We start from the raw sequence: 26,436 nt of genomic DNA on the forward strand, positions 1-26,436 counted from the left end.
TTTGCTTTGGTATCCTTCTCTGAAGATAAACTCTAATCTTCCCTAGTCCCACATACCTTTCTTTTGTTAGGATCTTTATCCTTTGAGGGCTCATATTTTGTTAATAGTTTTTATGTAATCACCTAGGATGGGGGGATGGTGCTTCTGGCTTCAAGTCCAATTCTTTCCTCTGACCAGGAGGCTGAAGCAAGAGCTCTGCCCCCCTGTAAATGCCCACTGAATGTGCTGAGAAGCCAGTTCCTTCTCTCTTGGTCACCATCGCCCAACCCAGGTGGCCCCAAGGCCCTTGTCTGGCGGGTTCAGTGGAACTACTCCAGAGTTATTAGTACTTCACAGGAACAAAATCTCCATCATGGGATCTTTCTTCAGACCTCTGATTGTCCGGGAGAACCACTGTTCTGCCCCTACTCTTGTTAGTTTTTACAGCTCTCCTTTTTGTATAATTTGTTGTTTCAAATTTATTGTTTCAATCCCCAGAAGGCCAGCACAGGAACCTAGGAAAAGTTGTCTCAAGATTCTATGTTCCCAACAGTAAAATCCACACAGGATATAATTAGCCCTCGTGAGGATAACCAGGTATTGATGGGTGATTGGAGTAGCTGAAGACCCTACTGAATAAAGATTTTCATTTTTTCCAAGGACACAGTCTCTGAAATTTCTCCTGGGAGTGGAGAACACTGGAGCTTTTTCAAGAAAAACGCTGAATTCCTGGCACATAATCTTAAGCCACATAAAAAAGTGGGGCAGCTTTTTGTAGTAGCTAGAAACTGGAAAATGAATGGATGTCCATCAATTGGAGAATGGTTGGGTAAATTATGGTATATGAAGGTTATGGAATATTATTGCTCTGTAAGAAATGACCAGCAGGAGGAATACAGAGAGGCCTGGAGAGACTTAAATCAACTGATGGTGAGTGAAATGAGCAGAACCATAAGATCATTATACACTTCAACAATGATACTGTATGAGGATGTATTTTGATGGAAGTGGATATCTTCAACAAAGAGAAGAGCTAATCCAATTCCAATTGATCAATGATGGACAGAATCAGCTACACCCAGAAAAGGAACACTGGGAAATGAGAGTAAACTGTCTGCATTTTTGTTTTTCTTCCCAGGTTATTTTTACCTTCCGAATCCAATTCTTCTTGTGCAACAAGAGAACTGTACAGTTCTGCACACATATATTGTATCTAGGATATACTATAACATATTTAACATGTATAAGACTGCCTGCCATCTAGGGGAGGAGGTGGAGGGAGGGAAGGGAAAAGTCGGAACAGAAGTGAGTGCAAGGGATAATGATGTAAAAAATTACCCATGCATATGTACTGTCCAAAAAAAGCTATAATTATAAAATTTAAATTTTAAAAAAAAGTGAGGCAGGCACCCACCTATTCAAGGCCTGGTCAGCTTAGATTTGCAAGCTGCCTTTTCAGAATCAGTTCTAGAGGATAGTAGGAAGCATTTTGACAAGGGGAAGCAACCTGTTGTAAAGATCTTCAAAAGAGGGTGATGGCTGTCGATATTTGGCCACTCTTGAAGGAGCATCAGGTTACCCTGAAGCCAGGCTCTAGATCTCTGAAATACTGATGGGACTGACAGTCTGAAAAGTACCAGTCCTTAAGGTTCACTAACCTAGCCCCAAAAGAACAACCTGTCAGCAAAGATTTAAACAAATTCAGTTAAATTGCAGACTACAAAATAAATGCACCAAAAAAATCAACAGCATTTCTATATAACAACAAAATCCAAAAGGCAGTAATAAAAAGAAATGTCACTTCAAAAAACTACAAAACGCATAAAATGCTTGATAGTTAATATACCAAAGCGTATAAAAGATTCAATTACCAAATATTCCTTAAAGAAATAAAGACAGGGGCAATCAGGTGGTGCAGTGGATAGAGCACCAGCCCTGAAGTCAGGAGGACCCGAGTTCAAATATGGTCTCAGACACTTAACACTTTTGGCTATGTGACCCTGGGCAAGTCACTTAACCCCAATTGGGAGGGAGGGAGGAATGGAAGAAAGAGGAAGGAAGAGAGTAAGGAAGGGAGAAAGGGAGGGAGGGAGGGAAGGAAAAAAAGAGGGAGGGAGGGAGGAAGGAAGGAAGGAAGGAAGGAAGAATTGCAAATTATTAAGAATCATGTACAAATATGCTCCAAATCATGTCAAAACGTGTTGCCCTACAAAGCATCAGCAGAAGTCTGGCTCAAAACAGATTACAATATAATTGAGAATCTTTTAACAGAATAAATAAAAATAGTTAACTTGTGGTTTTCTAAGTCAATAGTCAGCCACAGGGATGCATTTCCATTTAACTTTGACACCACAGCTCCAAATCAATAATTACAGAAATATAAATCAATATAATCCCAAGGTTTCACCTCAAACCCAGAGAAATGACAACCAATCTCTTGATGTCCATTAGCTACTTCGTTACTGTGTATAAATATGCCATGGTATCTAGGTTGTAAGCCTGGGTGACTCGGATCCTACTACTGTAAATAATAGGGAAAGTCCAACTTCTAAAAGACATGCACATGATCCATCCATCCCGGCTCCCTCTTTTCTTGTATCTCTCTTTCCTTTTGTGGTTAAAGCCCTTGAGAAGGCCCATCTACAACCAACCAGCATCTCCACTTCCTTCCCTCTAGCTCTCATCTTAATTCTGCAGCCTGACTCCAGATCCCATAATTCAACTCAAAGTGCTCCCTCCAAAGCTCCTAAATCTATTCACTTTTGTTTTCAGTCATCATCCTTCTTGACATTCCTGCACCCTTTGATCACTTTCCATAATATTCTCATCTTTCTGATTTCTCCTTTTATCTACCTGAAAACTCCTTCTGGGTCTCCTTTGCTGGATCTTATCCAGGCTAAGAATTCCAATTGAGAGTATCTCCCAAGGCTCCGCCCTAGGTCCAATTATCTTATCTCTATGTAGATGATTTCCAGATAGTTGCCCAGCCCTAATCTCTATCTTGACCTCCAAAATCACATTTCTATCTGCCTTTAGGACATCTCAAAATCAATGTCTCACAGGCAGCTAAATGCAGATCCAAAACTGAAGTTTTATCTTCTTCTCTAAAGCCTCCCTTCTTCTGAATTTCTGTATTGCTATAAGTAAATCTTAAATTGTGGTTCCCAACTTCATATGAGATTCCATGTGGGGCTGCAAAATTATGATTTGTTATCAACAAATGTTTTATTTTCATTCCTATTTTATATACCAATATACCTGGGGGAGTATAAAAAATTCTCAAAAAGGGGTTATGAGTCCTGCTGTAGTCACCCAGAGTCACATGTCATCCTCAATTCCCCCTCTCTGAAACTTGCCTTCCTTCATCAGCCTGTCATTTCTATCTTCCATTATTCCAGACTATTGCAATTATGTGCTAGTTGGTCTCCTTGACTCAAGATGGAGCAGTGGATAAAGAACTGCACCTGAATTAGAAAGATCTGAGTTCAAATTTAATCACAGAAGCATCCTAGCTGGGTAACCTGCCTTAATTTCTTCATCTGTAAAATGGGGATAGTAATAGCACCTTTTTCACAGGGTTGTTCTGAGCATCAAATGAGATAATATTGTAAAGTGCTTAACACAGTTCCTGGTTCATGGTGCTATATAAATGTATTATTTATTATTATTATTTCTATAGTTTTTCCCTACTCCAGTCAACCTTCCATGTAGCTATCAAATTGATCTTTCTAAAAGACAGATATGACTATATTATCATCCCCATTCAATCAACTCCAGAATAAAATTAAATCCTATTTGGTATTTTGGCTCCCTTCTATTTTTGCAGTCTTACTCCCCACATACTCCATACCCCAGTGACACTGGTTTTCCACTCAATACTCCATATCTCTCAATTCCAAGCATTTGGAACAGGCTGAAATTCTCATCTTATCTCTGCCTCCTAGATTTTCCAGGCTTCTTTCAAATCTCAATTAAAATCCCATCTTTTACAGAGAAACCTAGATCTTGCTAATCTTTGTGCCATCCTTCTGAGGTTACAAAATTTTATCATCATTTTTAACATGTACACCCGCTCTCCCCCACACCACTTGACGATGAATTCTTACAAAGTGAGAACAATTGGATTGTTTCAGGTGAAATTTTTTTCTCTCCCTTTTTTCTTCATAATCACTGCTTATCACAATACCTGGAATCTAGTAGAAGCTTAACAATGCTTCTCAACCTGACTTGACTTCCTTTTAAAATATAATTTAATATATGGAATAACTTTCTGGGAGGCAAGACAGGAAGACCACTGGGAAAAATTTTGGTGATTCAAAAACCAAAAGTCAATAAATTTTTATTTACAAAAGAAAGCACTGACGGGCAGGTAAATCTACTTGTGATAACTCTTTCCCAGGGAGCATTTTAACTGTCCTTTGATTTCTGCAATTTACTTCCATGTGTATGTAAGAGATAAAGGGCTATTTTTTATTTTATATGAGTAACAACTTATATTTTTACAGGCTTTTCCTTAAGTTCACAAAACACTTTTCTCTATAACCCTGTGAGGTGGTCAGCATAATTATTCTGAGTGCCATCTACAAAGAAGAAAACTGAGATCCTGAGGAATGTCATAGAGTAGAGCCAGCATTTGAACTCAGTTCTCCTGACTCTACATTACAGACTCTTTCCATTACCTTAATTTTAGAACACAAAACAACCTGGAATTTGGATTCCAAAAACACCTTTATGTCTAGGAATATGTCTTCCTGGGAATGTCACGATCAAGGTGTGTCTCAGTTTATTCATCAGGAAAGCACAAGAAATTATTTTTATATATATATATATATATATATATATATACATATATATATATATATATATATATATACACACACACACACTAGAAACTAGCTAGGAAAACTGGGGTTCAAGTTACCCTCGACATTCACTGAACACATCACTTAACGTCAAATTACTACAGGTCAGAGTATCAAACACTCATGGTTCAGTCTGCCCTTCAGATAAGAGCACTGGGCTTTGAAAATGGAATGTGGGTTCAACTCCAGCCTCAGATTCTTACTAGCTGTGCGAGTCTGGGCAGGTCACTTAACCAGGACAACCTGGGCCAGGTCACGGCCCTTATATCTTGCCAATGAACTCTGAGAAGACTCTAGAGGAAACAATGAAGCAGATGACTTTGCCCATCTCTTCCTCACTTAAATGCACTTCACTTGCAAGTTGAGACAGCATCATTCTGATGTCACTGGTTCTCTTCCAAGAACTAAAGACTAAAAATACTCTCTCACTCTTGAACTTATTTTGTATTTCCTTCATGTACATCTTGAATTTACTTACCTGTACCTGTTATTTATTGGCAATAGATTGTAAGCTCCAATGGCAGGAATTATTTCACTTTTTCCCTTGTTTCCTCATCACTTGGAAAGTGAAGTTACCAGTGTATATGGGATTCGCCAGGTGGAAAAACACCCCATTACAAAGGGGATAAACGTGCCTTTTGAACACTTTCTGACCCTGGTGATGAAATAGGGGGCTGCATTTCAGTGTGAGGAGCCCAGCAGGCTGGAGATGTTAGTGGTCATTCTTTAAGCACCAGTTAGTTCAGAAAAGCTGATTCTTCCCCTTTGAGGGCCATGTTTAGCTGCTTCTTCTGGAGTTACTCTAAGACGTTCCTGGCTGAGATGTTGGTCCTGAGCAGTGGGAAAGCACCTCGCCCTCTCTAGAATAGTGTCAGCTGCATGGGGACGAGGGAACCTGATGTAAGACCAAGAACAGGAAGGCAGCAGAAACTAAAGGTACAGGAGGTTAGTTTCCTAGGGAGCTCCTTGAAAGAATCTGCAAAATATTTGTACTTCGTCCTGAAATAGGAAAAGTCACGAAGAGAAAATACAGCTGCTTTAAATATAGACATTCCCTTCCTGGAGAATATTTTACCAGCATACCCCACCTAATGTGGTTAATTGGTTCAATGAAAACATCACTTAAAATGACAGGGAGCAGTCAGTGCCATGGGAACCATGATATAAATAAGGGAGATACATTCCTGAGATGGGAAAGGGGTGGGAGGAGCTGGGGGAAGGGTGTATGGTTGGGGTGGGGGGCCTCGAGCCAGAGGTGGAGGACAAGTGAAAAAGCTGGAGAAATCATCCTCAGGGCTGGGGGGCTAGAAGGGACCCAGGCAGGAAGGTGGAAGGGCAAGGAAGACGTGGAAGTCCCGGGAAGAAAGCTGGAGTAAAGCCGGAGCAAGAACACTATGTCATGGAGTAGCTGAACACCCCGAGCCCGCGGAGGATGAAGCAGGTCATTCAGAGTAAAATCTCCAGTTCAGGTGATATGGCATCAAGTGGGGTCAATGCAGGACACTTGTGGGCACAGAACCAGGAATGTGCAATCAGGGATGAGTACTGATGATTGTGATGTTCCAGTGGACTGTCTTCTGTAGTTTTATAAATTAAATATACTTATTTTTGTTAAAATTTTAGTTCTAAATTATCTCCCACCCTCCCTACACTGCACCAGAGAAAGCTAGCATTTGACAGAGATATATAAATACAAATAAAACCATACTAAGCAGACTTCTATTTAAGAGTTCTTTCTCTGCAGTTGTATAGTATTTTCTTTCATAGGTCCTTTGTAGCTGTAGCATTTATAATACTCAGAAGAACTTGGTCATTCAAGTTGTTTTTCAAACACTACTGCTGTGTCTGTATACAATGTTCTCTTGATTCTGCTTTTTTCATTATTTTTCATTATTTCATGCAAGTCTTTCCATGTTTTTTCTAGAATCAACCAGTTCATCATTCCTTACAGTACAGTAGTATTCCATCACAATCTTATACCACAACTTGTTTAGCCGTTCCCCAATTGATGGGCATCCCTCCAATTTCCAATTCTTTGCCATCACAAAAAGAACTGCATGAATATTTTAGAACACACAGTTCTTTTCCTTTTTTCCTAATCACCTTGGATAAAAAGGTCTAAAAGTGGTATTTCTGGGTCAAAGGGTATATGCAGTTTTGAAATCTTTGACCACAATTCCAGATTATTCTCCAAAATGGTTCACAGCCCCATCAACTACAATGGACTTTCAAAGGCTGGACTTTGATTAAACTTTATTAATGCAAAATGTACTATTAATTTTCAAGTGCCTATGTACACAGATAGCAAAAGTAGAAGGCCCCCTGAGCCTGGGCAAGTCTCAGAGCAGACAGAAAGGCTGAGGACCTCAGAAGTCCCAAGGAACTGTCCCAGGACAACTCAGACCAGGCCTCCATGGTCCTGGAATGCCACCAGAAGTCTGAACCAACAAGGATCCAGGGTGGGGCCTAAGCCCAGGCAATGGAAGTCAGCCTAGGAGCCCAGGGACGCAACAAAAGCCTAACAAAGGGTAAAGCTGGCCCTGGCACAAACCCCAATTCAGAAACTAAATCTAGAGAGATAAATGAAAATTTAAAATCACCAGCCATCGTAAAAAATTAGCATCGATTCTAGAGATCCCTGAGAAAGACTAAATAATTCCATAACAGCTACAGGCAGTGATCTGAATGTTTAAAGCATCTTTGTAAATGTTCTTTGTTCCTTATATAATTTCCGCAGTGGACATAGTGCTGTGTGTGGAATCAGGAAATCCTGGTTCAAATCCAGCCTCAGCCACTTACTGGTTTGTCACCCTGGGCAAACCACTTACCCTGTTTTCCTGAGTTTCCTGTGCAATGGGGATATCTCACCTATCTCACAAGGTTGCTATGAGGATCGATACAGTACCTGGCACACAGTGGGCACCACATAAGTGTATATTTCCTGCCCCTCCTAATGGTACTGCTCAGGACTATGGAGCAGGGCACTTGGCACTGAAGCTGCTGGACAAGAGGGGGCCAGCTGGCAGGTCACCTTCAGCCCCGGTGGCAATGAGCTGTTCAACATCTGGAAGGGGAAAAAGTCTATTTGCTGTAACATGCCAGCAGTGAAGAAAATGCATCTTTCTTTTCTGCTTTGCCCTGAAGAATGAAATTTTCTTGGCAGGAGAAAAGTGTATGTAGCCACTGTTTGCACATCACAATAAGCAAAATGACCTGATCTTAAAGACAGATAAAGACTTCATAGTGCTTCCTATCATTTCCAGAATCTAGGTAGCAGATTGGGGAATAAGCCCCTGAAAGTCACAGCTGGATCACTGAGCAATCCTTCAGGTAAAGCTTAAACATGTTTCATTTGTTTGGTCTTTGTTAGGGAATTAGTGAGACCACAGGAAGCAAAACGATTTTACTCAAACATTATTCAAGCTTGTGACTTTGTCTCCCTCCCCCCCTTTCCTTCTCTCTCTCTTTCTCTTTGTATTTCTTCTATAAAATGAAAGTTCTGAAGTAAATAGTATCTAAAGTCTCCTTTACCTCCAACTCTATGACCCTAGGACTGCCAGCTGCCTGAAGGGTGACCTATGCTCTTTTCACCAAGTACTGCAACTTCCAGACCACACAGATCTGACTGGATTTCTCTTTAAAACTCCTCTCCAGACTATTCCAGCACAGCAGAAAATTCAGGCAATGTCTGTCCTAAAATTTTGTCTCTAGGATATTTTAATATATAGTCTGTCCCAAAAGTCTCTACTAGTCTTCTTAGTACTAAATTAAGCATTTAAAAGGAACAGCTTTTCTTTCATATCCTTAAAGATCTATTTAATGTATCAATTTGGGGAATGGCAGGAAGCTAATTTGAGCCCAATCAGAGAAAAAATTTCCTAACAGTTAGAGCTGTCAAAAGTGAAATAGTATTCATTTTAAAGTAAGGAGTTTTCCATTTCCAAACGCAGACACTTCTACTTGTTGGGCAGTTTGGCAGGAGACTACGGGTATGGGGGCTCTTTGCTGGGTTAGGTATTTTGTCCAAAAGGGTAAGTCACATTTCTAAAGAAATGAGGAATACCCCTTAAAGTTAGACCAGGTTTACCCTCTTTACTCCACTCCCCATTTACTGTGGATTTACACCCTCTTATGCTGAGCTTTCACTCTTGAGTTTAAGCACAGCTTCCCAGGGTCTGGATATCTCAAGTCCTGACTTGATATATTAGATTTAACTCTATTTCAAATAGTTGAAAATTATATGGCATCCAGGAAGCTATTTTCTGATTCTCATTCAGGTTCTCCATTACAGCAGTTATTGCTCCATAGGCTTCCTATGAAGCCATAATATATCTCCCTCAGAAATAAAGAAGGGTATAAAGTGTGCCCCACCTCCCCATGGGGTGGCAAGCTATTAATAAAAAAACACCAGGTATTGTTATAACGTCTTTGCTCCAGGAATTCAAAGCATTTAATAGGCAGTTCAAATAAATTCTCACTCTATCCCCTGACCAGCCATTGTAAATTTCTGCATTTACTGGCTTCCAATAATAGGCTGCCTATATCACAAGATTTAGAAATGGCAGACTTAAGAATCCTGGAGAGACAAATTGATAATGATGTTAAAGGATTGTGAAAGTCCTTCTTAACAATCAGTTTATAAAATAAAAGTGGATTCCTTTCAGTATCTATTCTTATAGACTATTTTGTTTTGTTTTGACTTAAAAATAAGGTCTAATTGAAGAGATTTACCCATTTTAGCCTGATCTCCTTACTCTGAAAATCTCTACCTCCCTCACTCTAATTCAACCAGAAAAATCTAAGATGGTCCATTACAAAGGGAACTTAGAGGTGTCCACCAACCTCATCATTTTTACAGATGCGGAAAATGAGGTTCTGAGAGGCTGTATGATTTAACCAAGATCAAACGATTGGAAAGTGACACGTCAGAATAGACAGCTTTAAAGTCTGCAAGGGCATAACTCATCTCATTTTATTACCACAATAATCCTGGAAGGTAGATATTATTGTTATTATTATTATTATTCCCATTTAACAGAGGAGGAAACTGAGGCAAGCAGCATTTAATTGGCTGGCCTAGCCACACGGATAATAAGGGTCTGAGGCAAGATTTTATGGAAGACTTTAAAACATACACTCAGCCATTTCAATAATACCCTCATGTTTTATTCTTTTTTGTATCTTACTCAATATCTAGCATAGTAGTTTAGTGTTTTTTAAATGACTGAATGGATGCTACCAAGTGCAGACCAATAAATTACTAAGGAACTCTCACTGAATCTTCAAGTCCTTCATTCTTTGACCTTTCCCTGTGGTATTGGACCTAACAATGGGTCATCAATCTCTGTCATAGAGAGTCATAGCTCTGTGATGACTGACCCTGTTATTCCTGCTTTCTCCAACTTAGCATTCCCTGTCATTCTGCCATCTTTTTAATTCATCTCTTTATTGGTCTCTTTTTTTAATGACGCCCTATTAATCTTCTCTCACACACTCCTCCCTGGCCTTTTTTATTCTCTTCAATCTCCGGACCCCAAGAGCATCCTCTCACTCATGACATAATAGTCAGCTCTCTCGATTTGTCTCTTCACATAATTTTTAAAAATTTTATTGACATCTTCTGTTTTTACATCTCCACCAGTTCTCCTAAGTCCCGAGAGCCAGGGCCCACTTAGGACTCAAGCGCTCTTAAGGCGCCAGAGCCGGAGTCCACGTCAAGATTCAGGAGCAAAGACAGGTCCAGTTATAGCAGAAAGGACACAAAGTTAGACAAAACCCAAGACGCTGAGTTAACTCCATTTATCCTTTGGCATTGGTCCCAGAATCTGGCCTTGAGTAAAGAGATTTAGTGGAGACTTCTGGGATACGGCAGTAAGGTACCATACCAGTCATTATATTAAGTGACTATTTGCTACTCTCTAAAGCACAGCTTTGATCATGTAACTCCTGCTCAAAAGCCTTCAATGACTTCTAATGGTCCACAGATTTAAGTCCAGATCCCTTAGTCTGTATCCCAGGTAGTCTCGATGTATCTTGCTACCTTATATCCTACTGTTGCTCTTCATTATTCTACACCCAGACAAACTTTCTTGGCTGGCACCTCCAACTTCCCCTCATGTCCTCTGCTCGCATCATTTCCATTTCTTGGAATGCCCTTTGCCCAGCCCCGACCCAATCTCAATCAATATTTGATCTTTCAAAGCCAAATTTAAATGCCAAGGTCAAACTCTCTGAACACCTCATTCAGAAGTGATTTATTTTTCCTCCTATCTTTGTATCTCTTTTATGACACTGGCAACATAACATAACAGATAAATATGTTGGACTCAGGAGTCAAAAAAACCTGGGTTAAATGTACTTACTAGTTATAGTTACTCTCTCTGAGCTTTGGTGTCCCTAATCTGAAAAATGAGCAGAATTATAGGCAACAGAACTGATGTGAGGCACAAACAAGATAAATGAAAATCAGAATCTAAAACACCATATAAATGTCAATTGTTATATTTGCTTATGTTTTCCCTCTCTTACTAGGCAGTAATCTCATAATTTAGAACTTATTTTATTCTTCTTTGTACCTTATTCAATATCTAGTATAGTACTTTGCACAAACTATATATAAAATAAGTGTTTTTTTATATGAATGAATGGATGCTACCAAGTATAGACCAATAAATTACTAAGGAAGCAGAAGATGTGCTCATCACCTTTGTGGAACTGACAGAAAAGCCTGATTTTTTTCCTTTTTTGTTCTGGGGTAACATGGGCAAGTGAGTCAATTAGATAGAGGGCAAATGGTTGAACCCTAGTAAGGACATCAATATAAAGGTTGCATGAGCCCAGGCAAGTCACTGACAGTCTCAGGAGAATCCCAGGAAACTCTTCTAGACTTTGGAGAAGGTGCTGATGTGCATTAATGGAGAAAATCCTTCACCAAGGGCATCTTCCACCAAGGGCATCACAAAATCAACATACAGAGCAAAGCTGGGAAACACTCCTGCTGCCCTTCTCCCCGATTAGCTTTCACTTGACTCTTGTATTTTAAAAAAATTCCAAAGAAAAACAACTTCCAAGGAAAGTAGAAAAAAGCAGGGCTCTTAATGAGAGCTACCTCAGAGGGATACCTCAAGTACATGATCAAATGATTCAAGCCAGAAGCAAAAGCACAGGTAACGTACTATGCGTCATATTAGCATGAAAAACTAGCCTCTAGATCAAAAGAAGCACATTTTCAGCTCCTCTGCCCTTAGCTCAGGCTTATTAAAAGTCAAAAATAAGCAAACTAGTCTGGAAAGATTTGCATGAGCTGATGCTGAGCAAAAGAAGCAGAACCAAGAATACATTGTACACAGAAACAGCAAGAATGTGTGGTGATCAATTATGAAAGACGTGGCTCTTCTCAGTGGTTCACTGATTCAAAGCGATCCCAATATATTTTGGACAGAAAATACCATCTCAACACAGCAAAAGGACTAAGGAGACTGAATGTAAATTTAAAAAAAAAAAAAAGGAGCAAAACTGGAGAAACCACTGAGGGTTACCCTACTCTGGCAACAACTTGAGCGTAGGAAGAATGCTGGTCTCAAAGCCAGGACACCTGAGTTCTGTCTCTGACTCCATCACCAACTCCCAGCACATCCCTGCAAATTTCTTACTCTTTCTCTGGACCTCACTAACCTGCAGAAAAATAAGAACACCCATTGGACTTTATGATTGATACTGTTCCTTCCACGTCTGAAAGCCTAAATTCCAAGCTCAAGTCATAATAATCCAGATAAATGCTTTAAATTATCCAAAGTACTTTTCTCAAAACAAGACCCCATGGGTATAGGGCAAGTACTTTCCTACCCATTATGGAGATGAGGAAACTGAGACTCTGAGAAATTATGGGATTTGCCCATAATTACACAGCCAGTTAAGTACTCAAAACAGGATTTGAACTCAGGTATCTGGACTCCAGCATTACTGATGGATTACACGGTCTCTCAAGCTGGGATACTTACACTATCCTACTCTATCCATCCCCTTGACATGGCATAGGCCACATCTCACTCCACTTTTGAGCCGGGCAGCATCGAGGCTATTAGCAATCCAGAGCCATATTAATCTACTCCTGGTCTGGCCCTTAATCTCTTTCCTATCCCTTTCATTTACTTCAGAGCTGCTCTAGGAATAAGAGCTCACTATAATTTGGTAGGAGATGATCTTCCTTCATCCTAACTAGACTCCCATAAAGGTTCTCAAAGGAAAACAACTTTATTAAAAATCCTCTTCCTTGTCTGAGCTACAAGTTGCTCAGATTCTAAAATGGGCCCACAGGAATAAGAAGAATTGGATGGGATTGTGTTAAAGGAGTATACCACCGGGTGGGATTTGCCATAAAAACAGGATTTTGGTGCATTTTAAAGTATCTAGCAAAAGAGGTGTAAGGATCTGTGGAGGAGAGGAGAAAAAAAATTTTTGAAATGTCTTTACTTCTAATTTTGAGCACCCCTATCCTAAATACTCTGGTTTTAGGGAAATGTCTATTAAATCTCAGATTTCATCCTTTGTTAGACTTCAAGTGTTCATATTCAAACTTGACCATTCCTAGTAAAAAGAGCACTTGATTTAAGTGACAGAATCACAGAACTGGAAAGGATTTCAGAGATCCTCTAGCCCAGGACTTCTTAAATTTTTCTACTTACGCTCCCTTTTTGCCTGAGAAATTTTTCACAGTCCATTTATATAAAGTAGGTAAACAAATCAAACATTTACTGATAATAAATCATCATTTTGTGGCCCCTACATTCAGTTATGAGACCCCACATGGAATTACAAACCAGTTAAAGAAGCTGGGTTAAGCTGACCCCTTCATTTTACAAGTCAGGAAACTGGGGCTCACAAAAGGTTAAGAGAGCTGCCCAAGTTCCAGTAAGGCAGGAGTGACAGAATCGGAATTACACCCAGTCTCCTGGCTCAATATGGTGTTTGTTCTACTAATCCCTAGGATATGCAAAGCAGCCTCATCCAGAGATTTCTACCTTCTGTCCACAAGTCAGTAAAAAGGATTTATAATGTACCAGGCACTGTGCTAAGAGCTAAGGATACAAAGAAAATTTAAAACATAAAAACGCTCTGCTTTCAAGTCAGCAACAAGCATTTATTAAGCCCCTACAAAGTGCCAGGCACTATGCTGTTGGACTCACAGTCCAATACAGTTTGTATACAAGAGAGGTCTCCACAAATATACTTTAAAAAATAAAACTATTATTAATTACTTTTTCACATATATCGAAATGACCTTTGTAAAGGAAATAGTAACTGAAGCTCCCCAATCTCCAAGTGAGAAAGAATTCTGCTGTGACTACAATAATGCAAATGAAAAGGGGAAATAAACACTGAAATAATTCTACTGGCAAAAAAAAAAAAAAAAAAAAGTGTATCTCTATCCTCTCAGGAAGATGGGGAGCTACAGGTGTGGAATACTGTGGACACTATGAAACGGATTATTCTATATGGTAGCTTTTGCCAATGAATAAATTATTTCTAGCAAGAAATGGCTCGATGGAAGGGGTAAAGAGGTAGGAGAAAGTAATGTCTGAAAAGTAACTATGATACCAAAACTAAAGATATAACTTAAAAAAAAAAAAAAACTCCCTAAGTGAAATATATTCCTTCCAAACCTCTAGCTATTAAAATTCCAAACATACTTTAAGACTCTGTTCAGGTAAAGGGGAAGGAAAATATATACTCATATATACAGGCACACATGCCTGCATACAATATACACTAATACACACTAATACACACACATAAAACATACTATGTACCAAACACTGTGCTAAGTGCTTTTTTTTTTTTAAACAATTATTATCTTATTTGACCCTCACAACAACCCTGGGGAGTGGATGCTATTATTATCCCATAATACAGTTAAGGAAATTAAAGCAAACCAAGATTGAATAAATTGCCCAGGATCATACAACTAATGTCTGTGACCACATTTGAACTCAGGTCTTCCTACTCATCTTATCCACTGATCACCTGTTGACAAGGTTATTATCTAATCCACAAAGCCTTCCCTGTTTTCCCCAGAAATGTTCTTTCTCCTCAGAACTTTCTTAGCCCCTGTATTCTCTGTGTCTGTCTTAACTCCCCTACTAGATTACATAAATTTCATGGGTCTCTCTCTCCTTGAGTCCATCACATTCCCTTGCTTATAGTAAGGATTTAATAACAGTTCCCCAAATTTCTATTCATTGATAAAAGTCCATATTAGAGGCAATCTAGACTAAACCCCCCTAGTTGTCTGGTAGCCAAATACATGCTAGTATGTCATTTTTATTGAAAATTCAAGATCCCCAACCTCCCAGGTAAAAACATAGGCGGTTGGCTGCCCATTTATGGTAGGAATTGTGGACAAGACTCAGAGTCCAAGAGAGGGAGGAGGACAGGAACAAAGGAAAGTGATATGCACTCTTCGTTGTCTATTTACTGAACTCCAGTATTCCCAAACAGCTCACACGTTCACTGGGAAGGAAAGGTCCTTTCCGAAATAATACTCAAGTTAGTCCTCAGGTTAAACTGTTATTGCCTCTGATCTGCTTTAGCCTAAGGGACAAACCAAATGATTAGGTTCCCAGGAGTTGGTGGTTTCCATTCTTCATGTTTCCAGGTCTGCACATTTGTATCCGTGTGTCCTTTCTGATTTGTTTTTAAATCGTGGGCTTCCTTGTGCCTTCTTGGTGAATGACCTCTAGATCTATAATTAGCAACTTTTGTACCAAAGGAAAGTAGAACTCCACAAAACATCAATTCAGTCCAGGGTATGGATAACACAGGTCTAATTGCTAGGGAGGTCACGTGGAGGGGAAGTGAGGTGGGATCAGGTCAGGAAAAAGCTCACTGGAGAAAGGGGTAGCTAATGGGGAAGTGAAATTGATATTTGGATAGCTTTATCCCTATTAGCATGGCAGAGTAAACACTAAAAATGTGTTTTGCATTTCTAGTTTAATCTGGCTAGAATAAAAAGTAACCTTTCTCCTCTAGCACACTCTTCTAAATTTCAGAGCCATGGGTTTAATCCCCAAATACCCAATTCTGTTAGAGATTCCATTAGGCTTGGGGTTCATGAAAAGAGAACAGAATCTTTCTCAAAAATCTTTCAACAGGCTTTCAACAGGAAGGAATTGTACTGTTTCCTTGCCTTATTTCTTACCCCTATTTTGTGACAAGAGTCCTTTTCCTATAACAGAAATAACAGTAATTCTCCTTATATACTGGATTTAAGTGACTGATTTCTAATTTTAAAAATCATTTAAGACTTTGGGTGAAGAAATATTCACAGAGAAAATTATACCTGGATTAAGATATATGTGTGTATGTGTATATGTATACATCTGTATATATATATATGAAATTTATATGTATATGTATATAAATTCTATGTATAATATATAATAATTAGTATATGTAATATATAACATGTACATAATTTGTATATGTGTATTATGTGTGTATATATACATAACATACCAATAAAACCCTCAAGTATAATAAGACCATAAATAAAACCCAGCAAGAAGAATTCCAAAAGTTTATATATACATTATTTTTCTAGCAGCTTAGTGATTCAGTGGATCTAATGCTGAGCCTAGAGTTAGTAAGACTCTTGTTTAAATCTGGTCTTGGATAATTACTAACTGTGTGACCCTGGACAAATCTTTCAACTTCTACCTCAGTTTCCCCATATGTAAGATGTGGGTGTTTGATTATAGGGTCTCTAAGACCCTTGCCTCCTATAAAAACTAGGTTCCAATTAAACCCCTATTGCATTCAAACTATTCTGCTAAGAACTGGGGATTCTAGGACCAAAATTGTTAGAGGACTTTTTTTTTAAGCCCCCATCCTCAAGGACCCTACTAAGGGATATAAAATGTAAGCAGAGAGATATCTCTGAGATGACCTGAGGAGAAAAAAACCAGCAATAACATCTGGGAGGAAATCAATAAAGGCTTCCATTAGGACACAGCACCTGAGCAGAGCTTTAAAAGAAGCTAGAAATTCTAAGAACTGAGGAATTAGATGCATTCTAATGGAGGGCAGGCAGTTCAGACATGGGGACGGGAGATGGGAGACAACAATTAATTGTGCAGTTTGGCTGGAACACAGAGTACATGAAGGGGAGTGAGGCAAAATAAGTCTGGAAAGGTAAATGGGAGCCAGATTGTGAAGGGTTTTAAATGCCAAGCTGAGGAGTTTGTATTATCATCATTTACAAGCTGTCAACACAACAATCTACCATTAACCGGGACAGGGCCAAAAATTTAGTCAATCTTCCAGAAGTTCCCAAAGAACCAGATGTTGGGCTTTGTTTGCCAGCCTTTCTCATTAGGAGGATGTTATCACTGTACTACTTCGCCCTGAAGCTAGTTCTTCTCTTTTCTTTTCAGTGATGGCTCTGATGTATTTCCCTCTAATAAAAATACTTTGGAAAAATAATGTATTCCTGATAAGATAAAGACTGTGGTAGTAGCATAACTGACAACTCACTTGGAGGAAGCTAATAGGTGATCTCAAAGCAGCAATAATGCTAAATTAATTTACCTAAGGCCTAAAATGTAGCATTAATGCATATACATAATAAAGTTTCATTTAAACAATTGCCTTTCCTTTTTCTTCTGTTAAAGGCACCTGTGAGTTCAACAAAACTATAAGGTTTCTAGGTTTTCAAATCTTAAACAACCAGACAACAAATGTATTTAAACACACACACACACACACACACACACACACACAGAGATTTTAAAAAAAGGGGGGGGCATTTTTTTACCCAAACCAAACCAAAACATGGAAGTCTATGATAAGAAAGAAGAGCATGTTGTCAGAGCTCTGTGGGAGAAACTTTTATGGCAACCTGCCTGGCTTTAAACCAGATGGACTAGTCTTTTCAGGAGAACTAAAATTTGCTCTCAAAATACAAAATAAATAAATTAATTAATTAAAATATATTATTATTATTATTATTATTATAAGGGGAAAGGAGGAGAAAAGCTAGTCCTTTGCTGACTGACTTAGACCCTCACAGAAAGGAAAGGTGGGGGTTTTTTTGGTTGGTTGGTTGGTTTTTTTTCAATTCTCCCGAAGTGCTTTACAATACAAAATTCAATGAGTTAGGGTGCTCCTCATTCCCCACTCTTAGTTTAGATGGTAACTAACGCTTCCTGAAGCTAAGAACAAAGTTAATTCAGCAGTCCTGTTCAGCCACACCATCCCCACCGAGCTCTGGCTCCTGCCCACTTTGGAGAACACACTCCATGAACAAATGGGCAAGCGTCCAAACGGGGATCCAACTTCCAAGCCAGCCCTAACCTCAATCTGTGCGCAGGCCTTATCAGATTTAGCTAGGAAGCTTACAACCTCAATCCGTTCCAAGAAAAGGAACGCGGCTCAATATGTTCACTACTTAAGTGAGTCAATTTCCACAGAGCAACAAGCCTTTTCTATTTCTGTGCCGGTTTCTGGACACCTTCTCAAGCCCGCAGCTTTCCTTTTTAATAAGCATGCAGGGTCGGTTCTTGGACCCCTCCCCCCCTTACTTTCGGCGGAAATAGGTTAGCAAAAGCGCCCTGAAATTCTCTAGATGTACACCTGCTCTACAAGAGATCAAGGTGAACCAGCCGCACGAGGAGCAGATGAATTTCGGGCACGTCAGTTTCAATAGGAAAGACTTCCTAATAACCTCATGCACAGGGTGGCTCCCCGGGATGCCTCTGGGGGATAACAGTTCTTTCCCTACGATCTCCAGGTGAGAGAAGGCCTTTCTCTGTCCACCTTTCTCAGCTCAAAATACGCGTTCCTAGGCTAGCTCCAGCCAGGTTTTCCTTTCCACAAGGTCCCGATTCCTCCGCGCCGGAGATAAGAACCCGAAATAAGGCAGATTCCAGCCGAGAGGTGGCTGGCTACGGAAGGGAAAGGGGGAAGAGTGAGGCTCGGCAGACTCCCGTTCCAGGGCGTCTCAGCCCGGCGAGGCTAGCCTACACCCCGGCTGGCAAGCATGCATCGAGACCCGGGCGCCTCCGGTGAGCCCCGGCTCCCAAACCAACGCCCTGTGCCTCCGGGTGGGGCTGTCCCCGGCGATCGGCGAGGCAGGCGGCCGGTCCCCGAACTTGCCAAGCCCCGGCTTAGTTCTGGGTTATTGTTTGCGTTTCCAGGACAAATCTGCGAAGGTTATCGGGCAGCCCCGCTCCCCAGCCCCTACCTCCAGCAGGAGCCACAGCAGCAGCGAGGGAAGGATCCTCCACGGAGCGGGCTTCATGGCTCCTGCTCTGCTCCGGTCCCGGCGGGCAGGACAGAGGGCGCGCGGCTCTCCTCCGTCCGTCCTCCTCCGGCTTCAGAAACGCTGGCGAGCTGTCAGCCCACTCATCCTGTCCCGGAGGGGAGGGACCGGGGGAGGGAGCAAGCCAGGGAGCCGCCTGCGTGCCTCGGGGCGCGCCTCCCTCGGGAGCCGGAACCCTGAGAGCCCGGGAGCGGAGCGGAGTCCTGGGAGTGACCCGCGCCGCTCCGCTCTCCTAGCCGAGCCAGGCTTCCCCGCCCCGCGAGCGCGCGCGTGCGTGCGTGTGTGTGCGCGCGTGTGTGTGTGTGCCGGCTGTCTCACGCGCACACACATACACACGCAGTGGGCGTGCACAGAGCGGGGAGGGGGCGCAGAGCCCGCCTGCTCGCGGATTCTCCCCCTCCGGCAGGTCGAAAGCCGGAAAGCCGGCTGGCAAGAGGGGGGCGGGGGGAAACGTGGGCGCGCCCGGGAGCGTGAGGCCAGAGCCCGCACATGGGGCATCTCGAGCGGGAGAGCTCGGGGCTGCAGAGACGCTCACTCGGGGGCGAGGCTGGGGGGAGGGGGGAGAAGGGGAGGGGGAGGGGAGTGAGCCGTCTCCTGCCCCCACCCCCGCACCCAGCGTACCCCGCGCCCCCGACCCCGGGGACAGGGCCGGTCCGAGGGAACTAGCGGGAGCTCTCGGCCCGGGGCGAAGGTAAAGGCGTCTCCACCCGCGGAAGGACCGAGAAGCTGCGTACGAGAAGGGCGCGGTGGAAAGTAACGAAGAAGGGCTGGGAAGGTGAACCAGTGTTAGGGAAATCTGCCCCTTCGTGGGCCTTGGGAAGTCAGATAACCTCCCTGCCAGTGCGAGGAACCTTGAAACGAACAGCGGAGGCAGACCGGCTGCCACACCGCGCGGGTTCCTGCTCCGCGCTCCTGTTACAGCGGGGAGTCCCACTCCCCAACTTCTCCAGCGCTTCTCCCGGAGCGAGCGATGGCACGCGGGTCTGCCTCGGTGCTCGCAGGGAAGCCGCCGGGAAGGCAGAAACCGGAGCGCGGGGCCGTCCCCCAGGCACAGACACCCCTCTCCCCATTCAGACTTCGGAAGTCCACAGTGCTTAATAGGAGTAAGGCTTTTGGAAACAGCTCGCTACTTTTGCCGCCGCTAATGTGGCGCGGTGCAAAGACTATTGGAGTCTGTCAGAAGTGACAGGTTCAGAATTGGGTTGTGCCATTTACTATGAGACAAGGGGAAAGTCGCTAAAACCCGCAGGGATTTAGTTCCCAAGTGCGTTGGACTGGACCACCTCGGGGCCCCTTCCAGATCCAGACGTGTGATCCTTAATTTCAATGATTCTTAAATCTGATCTTTCTCCGTGACCCCATTTGGGGGCAAAAATACCAGAGTGGGTTAACCATTTCCTTCTCCAGCTCATTTTACAGATGAGGAAACTGAGGCAGACAGGGATAAGTGACTCACCCAGGACCCAGGATCCCACAACTAATATATGTCTGATGCCAAATTTGAACTCAGGAAGATGTTTTCCTTTTTAGCTGTCTAGAGGAATTATAGGTACAAGAAAATAGCATGAAGGAAATGAAATTTTAGAAAAATTATTTGGGCAACAGGGTGTAAATTGGATTAGGAAGGAGTTATCTCTGTTCTCCCCTTCAAAACTCAAACTTTTTAAATAGGGGCCAGTTCACTGTCCCTCAGACTGTGGGAGGGCCGGACTGTAGTAAAAACAAAAGCTTACACTCTGTCTCCCCCCCTCAGCCCATTTGCCATAACCCTGCGGGCCCCATAATCGTCCTCAGCAGACCGCCTCTGGTTTGCCTTAGTTTGAGAACCCCTGCAGTAGTCTTGAAGCCAATTAGCAAAGTGACGTAATGCTGTCAACAATATGACATTTCTATTACTTTATAGTTATATCAGTTTCTGGGGTAAGGTTGTAATAGTTATGTCAGTTTATGGGCCATCATTGAGTGTATATACAATATATACAATACACCAAGTATACAGCTAGCAAATAGAATGGATAGAGTGCCTGACCTGGAGTCCAGAAGATTCCTCTTCCTGAGTTCAAATCTGGCCTCAGACACTCACTAGGTATGTGACTCTGGACCAGTCATTTAACCCTGTTTGCCACAGTTGCCTTCTCTGTCAGAATGAGCTAGAGAAGGAAATGGCACATCACTCCAGTGTCTCTGCCAAAAAAACCCAAAATGATGTCATGAAGTCAGACACAACTAAACACCAACAATAAACCATGAGCCCTTGAATGCGCAGATCATCGAGGCCGATCTAACTAACAATTCTACTCAATTACTATAAAAAGAAAACTTGTTACTGAGTAAAAAGAATACTGACAAAACACCAATTACTGATTTCTAAAAATGTTAGATTAAAAATAGTAATGAGATCAAAATTTAAAGAACTACCAAATATAGTACTTTTAAAACTATTTCAACTATAATTTCTCTTCACTTAACCTAATTTTTAAACAATAATAATTTTCCCTACCTGGTCGAGATTAAAAACCTATACTTGGGACTTTAGAATAGTTTTGGAGAGGGATTTTCATGACTTTTTTCATAAGTGATTTGTTAAGTCAATTAGAGAGTAAACTATTTCTCCTGAAGACTAATGCTCAATTACTTTCTGAATAATGCCAGTTAACAGAGAGAGCTCCTTATTTACACAGTCTTCTCTATATCTTTTTTTTGCAAAAAGGGAAAACTTGCATTCTTCTCTATTTGGTTTTTATAGAAGCCAGAAAAAGCTATCAAATCATGAACATGAACTCCACAATCTCAATGACTTTTTCCAATTTTTTGATCCATTTTCCATATCAAGAGAAGTTTTTTTATTTTGTTTTGTTTTTCCCTTCTGTATATTTTTCCATTTATCGGACATGGATTTTAAAGTTTAAGTTTGTTTAAAACCGAAGTTACTTTAAATACTTTTAGGTTTTCCTTTAATACTTCAATAAATATCTGGCTCACTTTAAATCTGCTTCTTGGAGAATTTGCATTTTAATTAAATGGAACTTTTTTTTTTTTTTTTTTTTAAGAGAGAAATAGTGCTATCCTCAATGGGTAAGTTAGGAGGAGTTGAGAAGTGAATGGGAGGAGAGAAAATAATTCTCTCCCAACTTTCCTCTCCATCAGGAATTTGATTGTTAAAGGGAAAAGATAAAGGACAATAGCTTGAAGAGATGGTAGAGTCACATGAAGGATTTTGTTTTGTTTTAAAGAATGAGAGATATTTTGGGAAGATAGCTTGAAGGGTTAGTGGAGTCAAATGAAAGTTTGTTTTTTGTTTTTTGTGTTTTTTTTTTTAAGTTTGAGACATACCTGGAAGATTGCTTAAAGGCTTGGTGAAGTCAAATGAAGGATTTTTTTTGGGGGGAGGGGTTTGGGTTTTTTTTGGTTTGTTTGTTTTTGTTTTTTAAAGAATGGAGATACTTGGGAATGTTTAGATTTATCAGCTTCTGGGAATGAGCTAATAGGGAGAGATTTTAGATTAGAAAGCATGATTATAGAAACTAATCAGAAGAGATCATAGGAGATAGGATGGAAAAGAAACTGATCTAAAAGTAATTATTGGGTTGGATAGAAAACCAGAATTATTTAGTGAAATAGAAGCTAAAGAAGAAAATGGTTTAAAGAAGTAAAGGGTTGGGGCAGCTAGATGGCACAGTGGATAGAGCACCAGTCCTGAAGTCAGGAGGACCTGAGTTCAAATGTGATCTCAGACACTTAATACATCCTAGTTGTGTGACCCTGGACAAGTCACTTAACCCCAATTGCCACAGCAAAAAAAAAAAAAAAAAAAAAAGGGTTAACATAGCTCTCTTAAGGATCATGTAGTAAGGACAGCTAAATGGTGCAGTGGATAGAGCAATAGCCCTGAAGTCAGGAGGACCTGAGTTCAAATTTGACCTCAGACACTTAACACATCCTAGCTGTGTGACCCCTGGGCAAGTCACTTAACCCCAATTGCCTCAGCAACAATAAATAAATAAATAAATAATGAAATAAATAAAAAAAGGATCATGTAGTACAGATGAAAAATTGAGACCCAGAGACATTAAATTGCTTACTCAAAGCCACAGAAGGATAATCTTCCAACTCAAGGCCTTTTAAAACTAAATTCATTGTTATTTCTACTGCCCATTCCCTCCACCCCTATATACCACATAGTATCGGATATTTCAGGGAAGTCACAGGCAAAGAAACCTGAAAATAGATCCAGTGGGGTTGGCAAAAAAAACCTGTGTGTTAATTCAATAAATCTGTTTTAAGAACCCAGGTTACCACAACTTAAGGAGGAATGAAATAATGAAAGTTTATCAGTGAAAGAATGGAAAGAAATAATATATACAGTAACCGAAAGAAAAAGAAACATTAAGCAAGACTTGTTATGTTTTCAGAATGAAGAAAACTTGTACAGGTGTAAAGGCAGGACAAGAGAATTCAGGGAAGAGTTCATTCAATTGCACAGTCTGATTTGGCAGACTGCAGCATTCTCCACCTCTGCCATTCCTCCTACTCAACTTTCTAAGCAATCCTGAAAGTTGCTCATAGGCGAATTTAATGGCCCATTGCTGCTATAAGTCACTTGCCAACACACTGAAATTTGCATATATTATCTGGGTTTCTTTTGTTAGTCACATAATTATTGTAATTTCAATTAACCATCCTTGGCTTTTTTTTTTTTTTCCTGTAGCCTTATTTTTATATTCTCAGGTTTCTTAAAAGAAGCATTTTACGCTATACCAACTTTATGTTGCAAGTTAAATAAAAACTGCTGTTTACTTGGTGCTTTAAAGTTTTCAGAATGGTTTATCTAAATGATCCATTTGATCCTTAAAACTGAGATAAATACTACAGGTATTATCATTCCCACTTTACAGATGAGGAAACATACTTGGCAGTTTTTGAATCCAGATTTCTAATGACTTGCTCTTCATATTTATTTTAATGTTCCTTATCACCCTTATTTGTGGGTTCATTCTCCATGTCATAACACTTTTTAATGGGTATCCCCCAAGGCATTGTCCTTGAATATCTCTTCTTCCTCTGTACTTTCGCACTTTGGAGACCCCTTCGACTCCCATGGGCTTAATTATCTTCTCCATGCAGATGATGGCAAACCACTCCAATATCTTTGCAGAGAAAACCCCAAATGAAATCAGGAAGAGCCAGACAAAATTAAACAGTAACAGAAAATGCAGCTTTTTCTCAGACCTATGAATCCAACTATAGTCTCTCTCCTGAGCTCCAACCACACTTTGCTAACCAGCTTTGGACAATTTGAACTGGATGTCCCCTATTCACCTCCAATTCAATAAGAGGACTTATAATGTACCCCATTCCTAATCCTCCCAAACAAACAAACAACAAAAAAAAAAACCCTATTCTTTTCCAAACTTCTACTATAGAAGCAACCACATCCTTCATCAAACCTTCTTCACATTCAGTCTGAACCATTGCAACATCCTCCTAATTGATCTCTCTGCCTCAAGCCGCCCCTGCTCTAATACATCCTCCATTTTATTTACTAAAGTGATTTTCCTCATTCATACTCTTTGAGATAGGGAATTTAAGTATTATTATCCCTATTGGACAGATAAGAGAAGGGAGTTTGTGATCTCAAAGTCACAAACATAGAAAAATGGATACAAGATCTCCTTTCAACCTTTCCCATTCTCTAATCACATTATAAGATTATGATTATAATAATATAATTATTATTATATTATAATATAGCTTGAGGTGGGTTACAGGAATCCTGATCTTCTCTCATTTTACAGATGAGGAAACTGAGATTCAAAGAGCCAAATGAAATGACATGTGCAATCCTTTCCAATTCTGATCTGAGACCAAAACATTCAGCAGTTCCTCTAGAATGCTCAGTAATGCAAGACAAACAGATAAATAGGAAGAGAACCAAGGAAATCTGTGTCATAAAGCCCAAAGAGAAGAGAATATCCCTGAAGAAAGAGTAGTCAATAGCCTATAAAACTTTATTGGGCTAGAGAGATGTTAAATGCAAAGTGAAGGAGAGGAAATAATAGTGGGCTTAAAGTCAAAAGAAATCTGGGTTCAAATACTGTTATGGAAAAATTAATTCACCTACCCAAGTCTCAGTTTCCTTATCTGTACAGTAGGGATAATACTTGTATTTCTGACAGAATAGAATTTGAACTCAAGTCTTTTTAAATCCGGTTTTCTTTCTGCTGTTCCTTGATAGTCTCTTTAACCACTAATGTGGTTCTACAATTATTTACCAATCATATCACATTATACAAACTTTTATAGTTCTGTAACCAAAATTATGAGAGGCAATATGGTACAATGGAAAGAACACTGAATTTGGAATCAGGGCTCTTTAATTTGAATTCCATTTATTATTTGTTTGATCTCAAACAAATTGTTTCTCCTTTATGGATCTTAATCCCCTCATCTGCTAAATGAAGAGGTTATATTAATATGACCTTTGAATTTCTTTCCAACTCTGAATCTGAGACCCTCTGATTTTTCCCAACAATTACTTTTTAGATCTCTCCTAGAATAGCTTCATGATTTTTATCATAATGACTAGAGAAGATTTAGGCTCCCTTTAAGAGAAAACTTTATAATAATTAGAAATGGCTAAAGGGGGAATGGGTTATCTCAGGTGGTAACTTCCCCTAATCTGATTGATGTCTTTGTACAAAAGCTGAATAACCATTTGCTGGAAAGTCCATAAAACATCATGATCTCTGCAGTCCCTTCCAACTCAGAGATTCTGGGACCCAAACATTCAGCAGTTCCCCTAGAATGCTCAAATAATGCAAAATGAAATCTAATTATTATCATTAAATCAAAGGACAGTGCTGTGATCAGGGAAGGAAGTTTATTTTGAGGCTTATATTGCATTAAATTATCAATACACTTCGCTTCAGTGTGCTTAGCACAATACCTGTCACATAATAGGCATTTAATTTAAGACTTGGTTCTTGCTTCAAAGCTCAAACACTCCAGTGGACCTATGACTTCATTGGTTTAGAGACTACATTCTTGTAAAATCTTGTCCCTGTCCCCCCCCCCCCAAGTTTGCCATAGAGTGTTAACCTAACCTTTGGGGGATTGCCTTGAAGTACCATGGAGTATTGGGGCAATTTACTGATTTACCTCACTCTCACCATGTGATTCATGTGTCTTTTTCATTCACACATTTCTACCTTGATATCCTTCATTTTACTTCTTCTTTGAAGTTCCTTATTTGTAATACATTGTAGCTTGCACCCATCA

General features: G+C 40.4%; 1 protein-coding gene across 1 annotated transcript in view; it reads right to left on the reverse strand.

The window, feature by feature from the left end:
• The window catches only part of VOPP1 (VOPP1 WW domain binding protein), a 160,130-nt gene extending 140,565 nt beyond the window's left edge, over positions 1-19,565 (reverse strand). The window contains exon 1 of the mRNA XM_074283624.1: positions 19,081-19,565. Within this exon, the coding sequence (XP_074139725.1) occupies positions 19,081-19,137 (57 nt within the window). The 5' untranslated portion in view covers positions 19,138-19,565. The remainder of the gene's footprint in view (positions 1-19,080) is intronic.
• Positions 19,566-26,436: the final 6,871 nt, after the last annotated feature.

The sequence above is a fragment of the Sminthopsis crassicaudata genome, chromosome 1 (assembly GCF_048593235.1).
Source record: "Sminthopsis crassicaudata isolate SCR6 chromosome 1, ASM4859323v1, whole genome shotgun sequence".
NCBI lineage: Eukaryota > Metazoa > Chordata > Mammalia > Dasyuromorphia > Dasyuridae > Sminthopsis > Sminthopsis crassicaudata.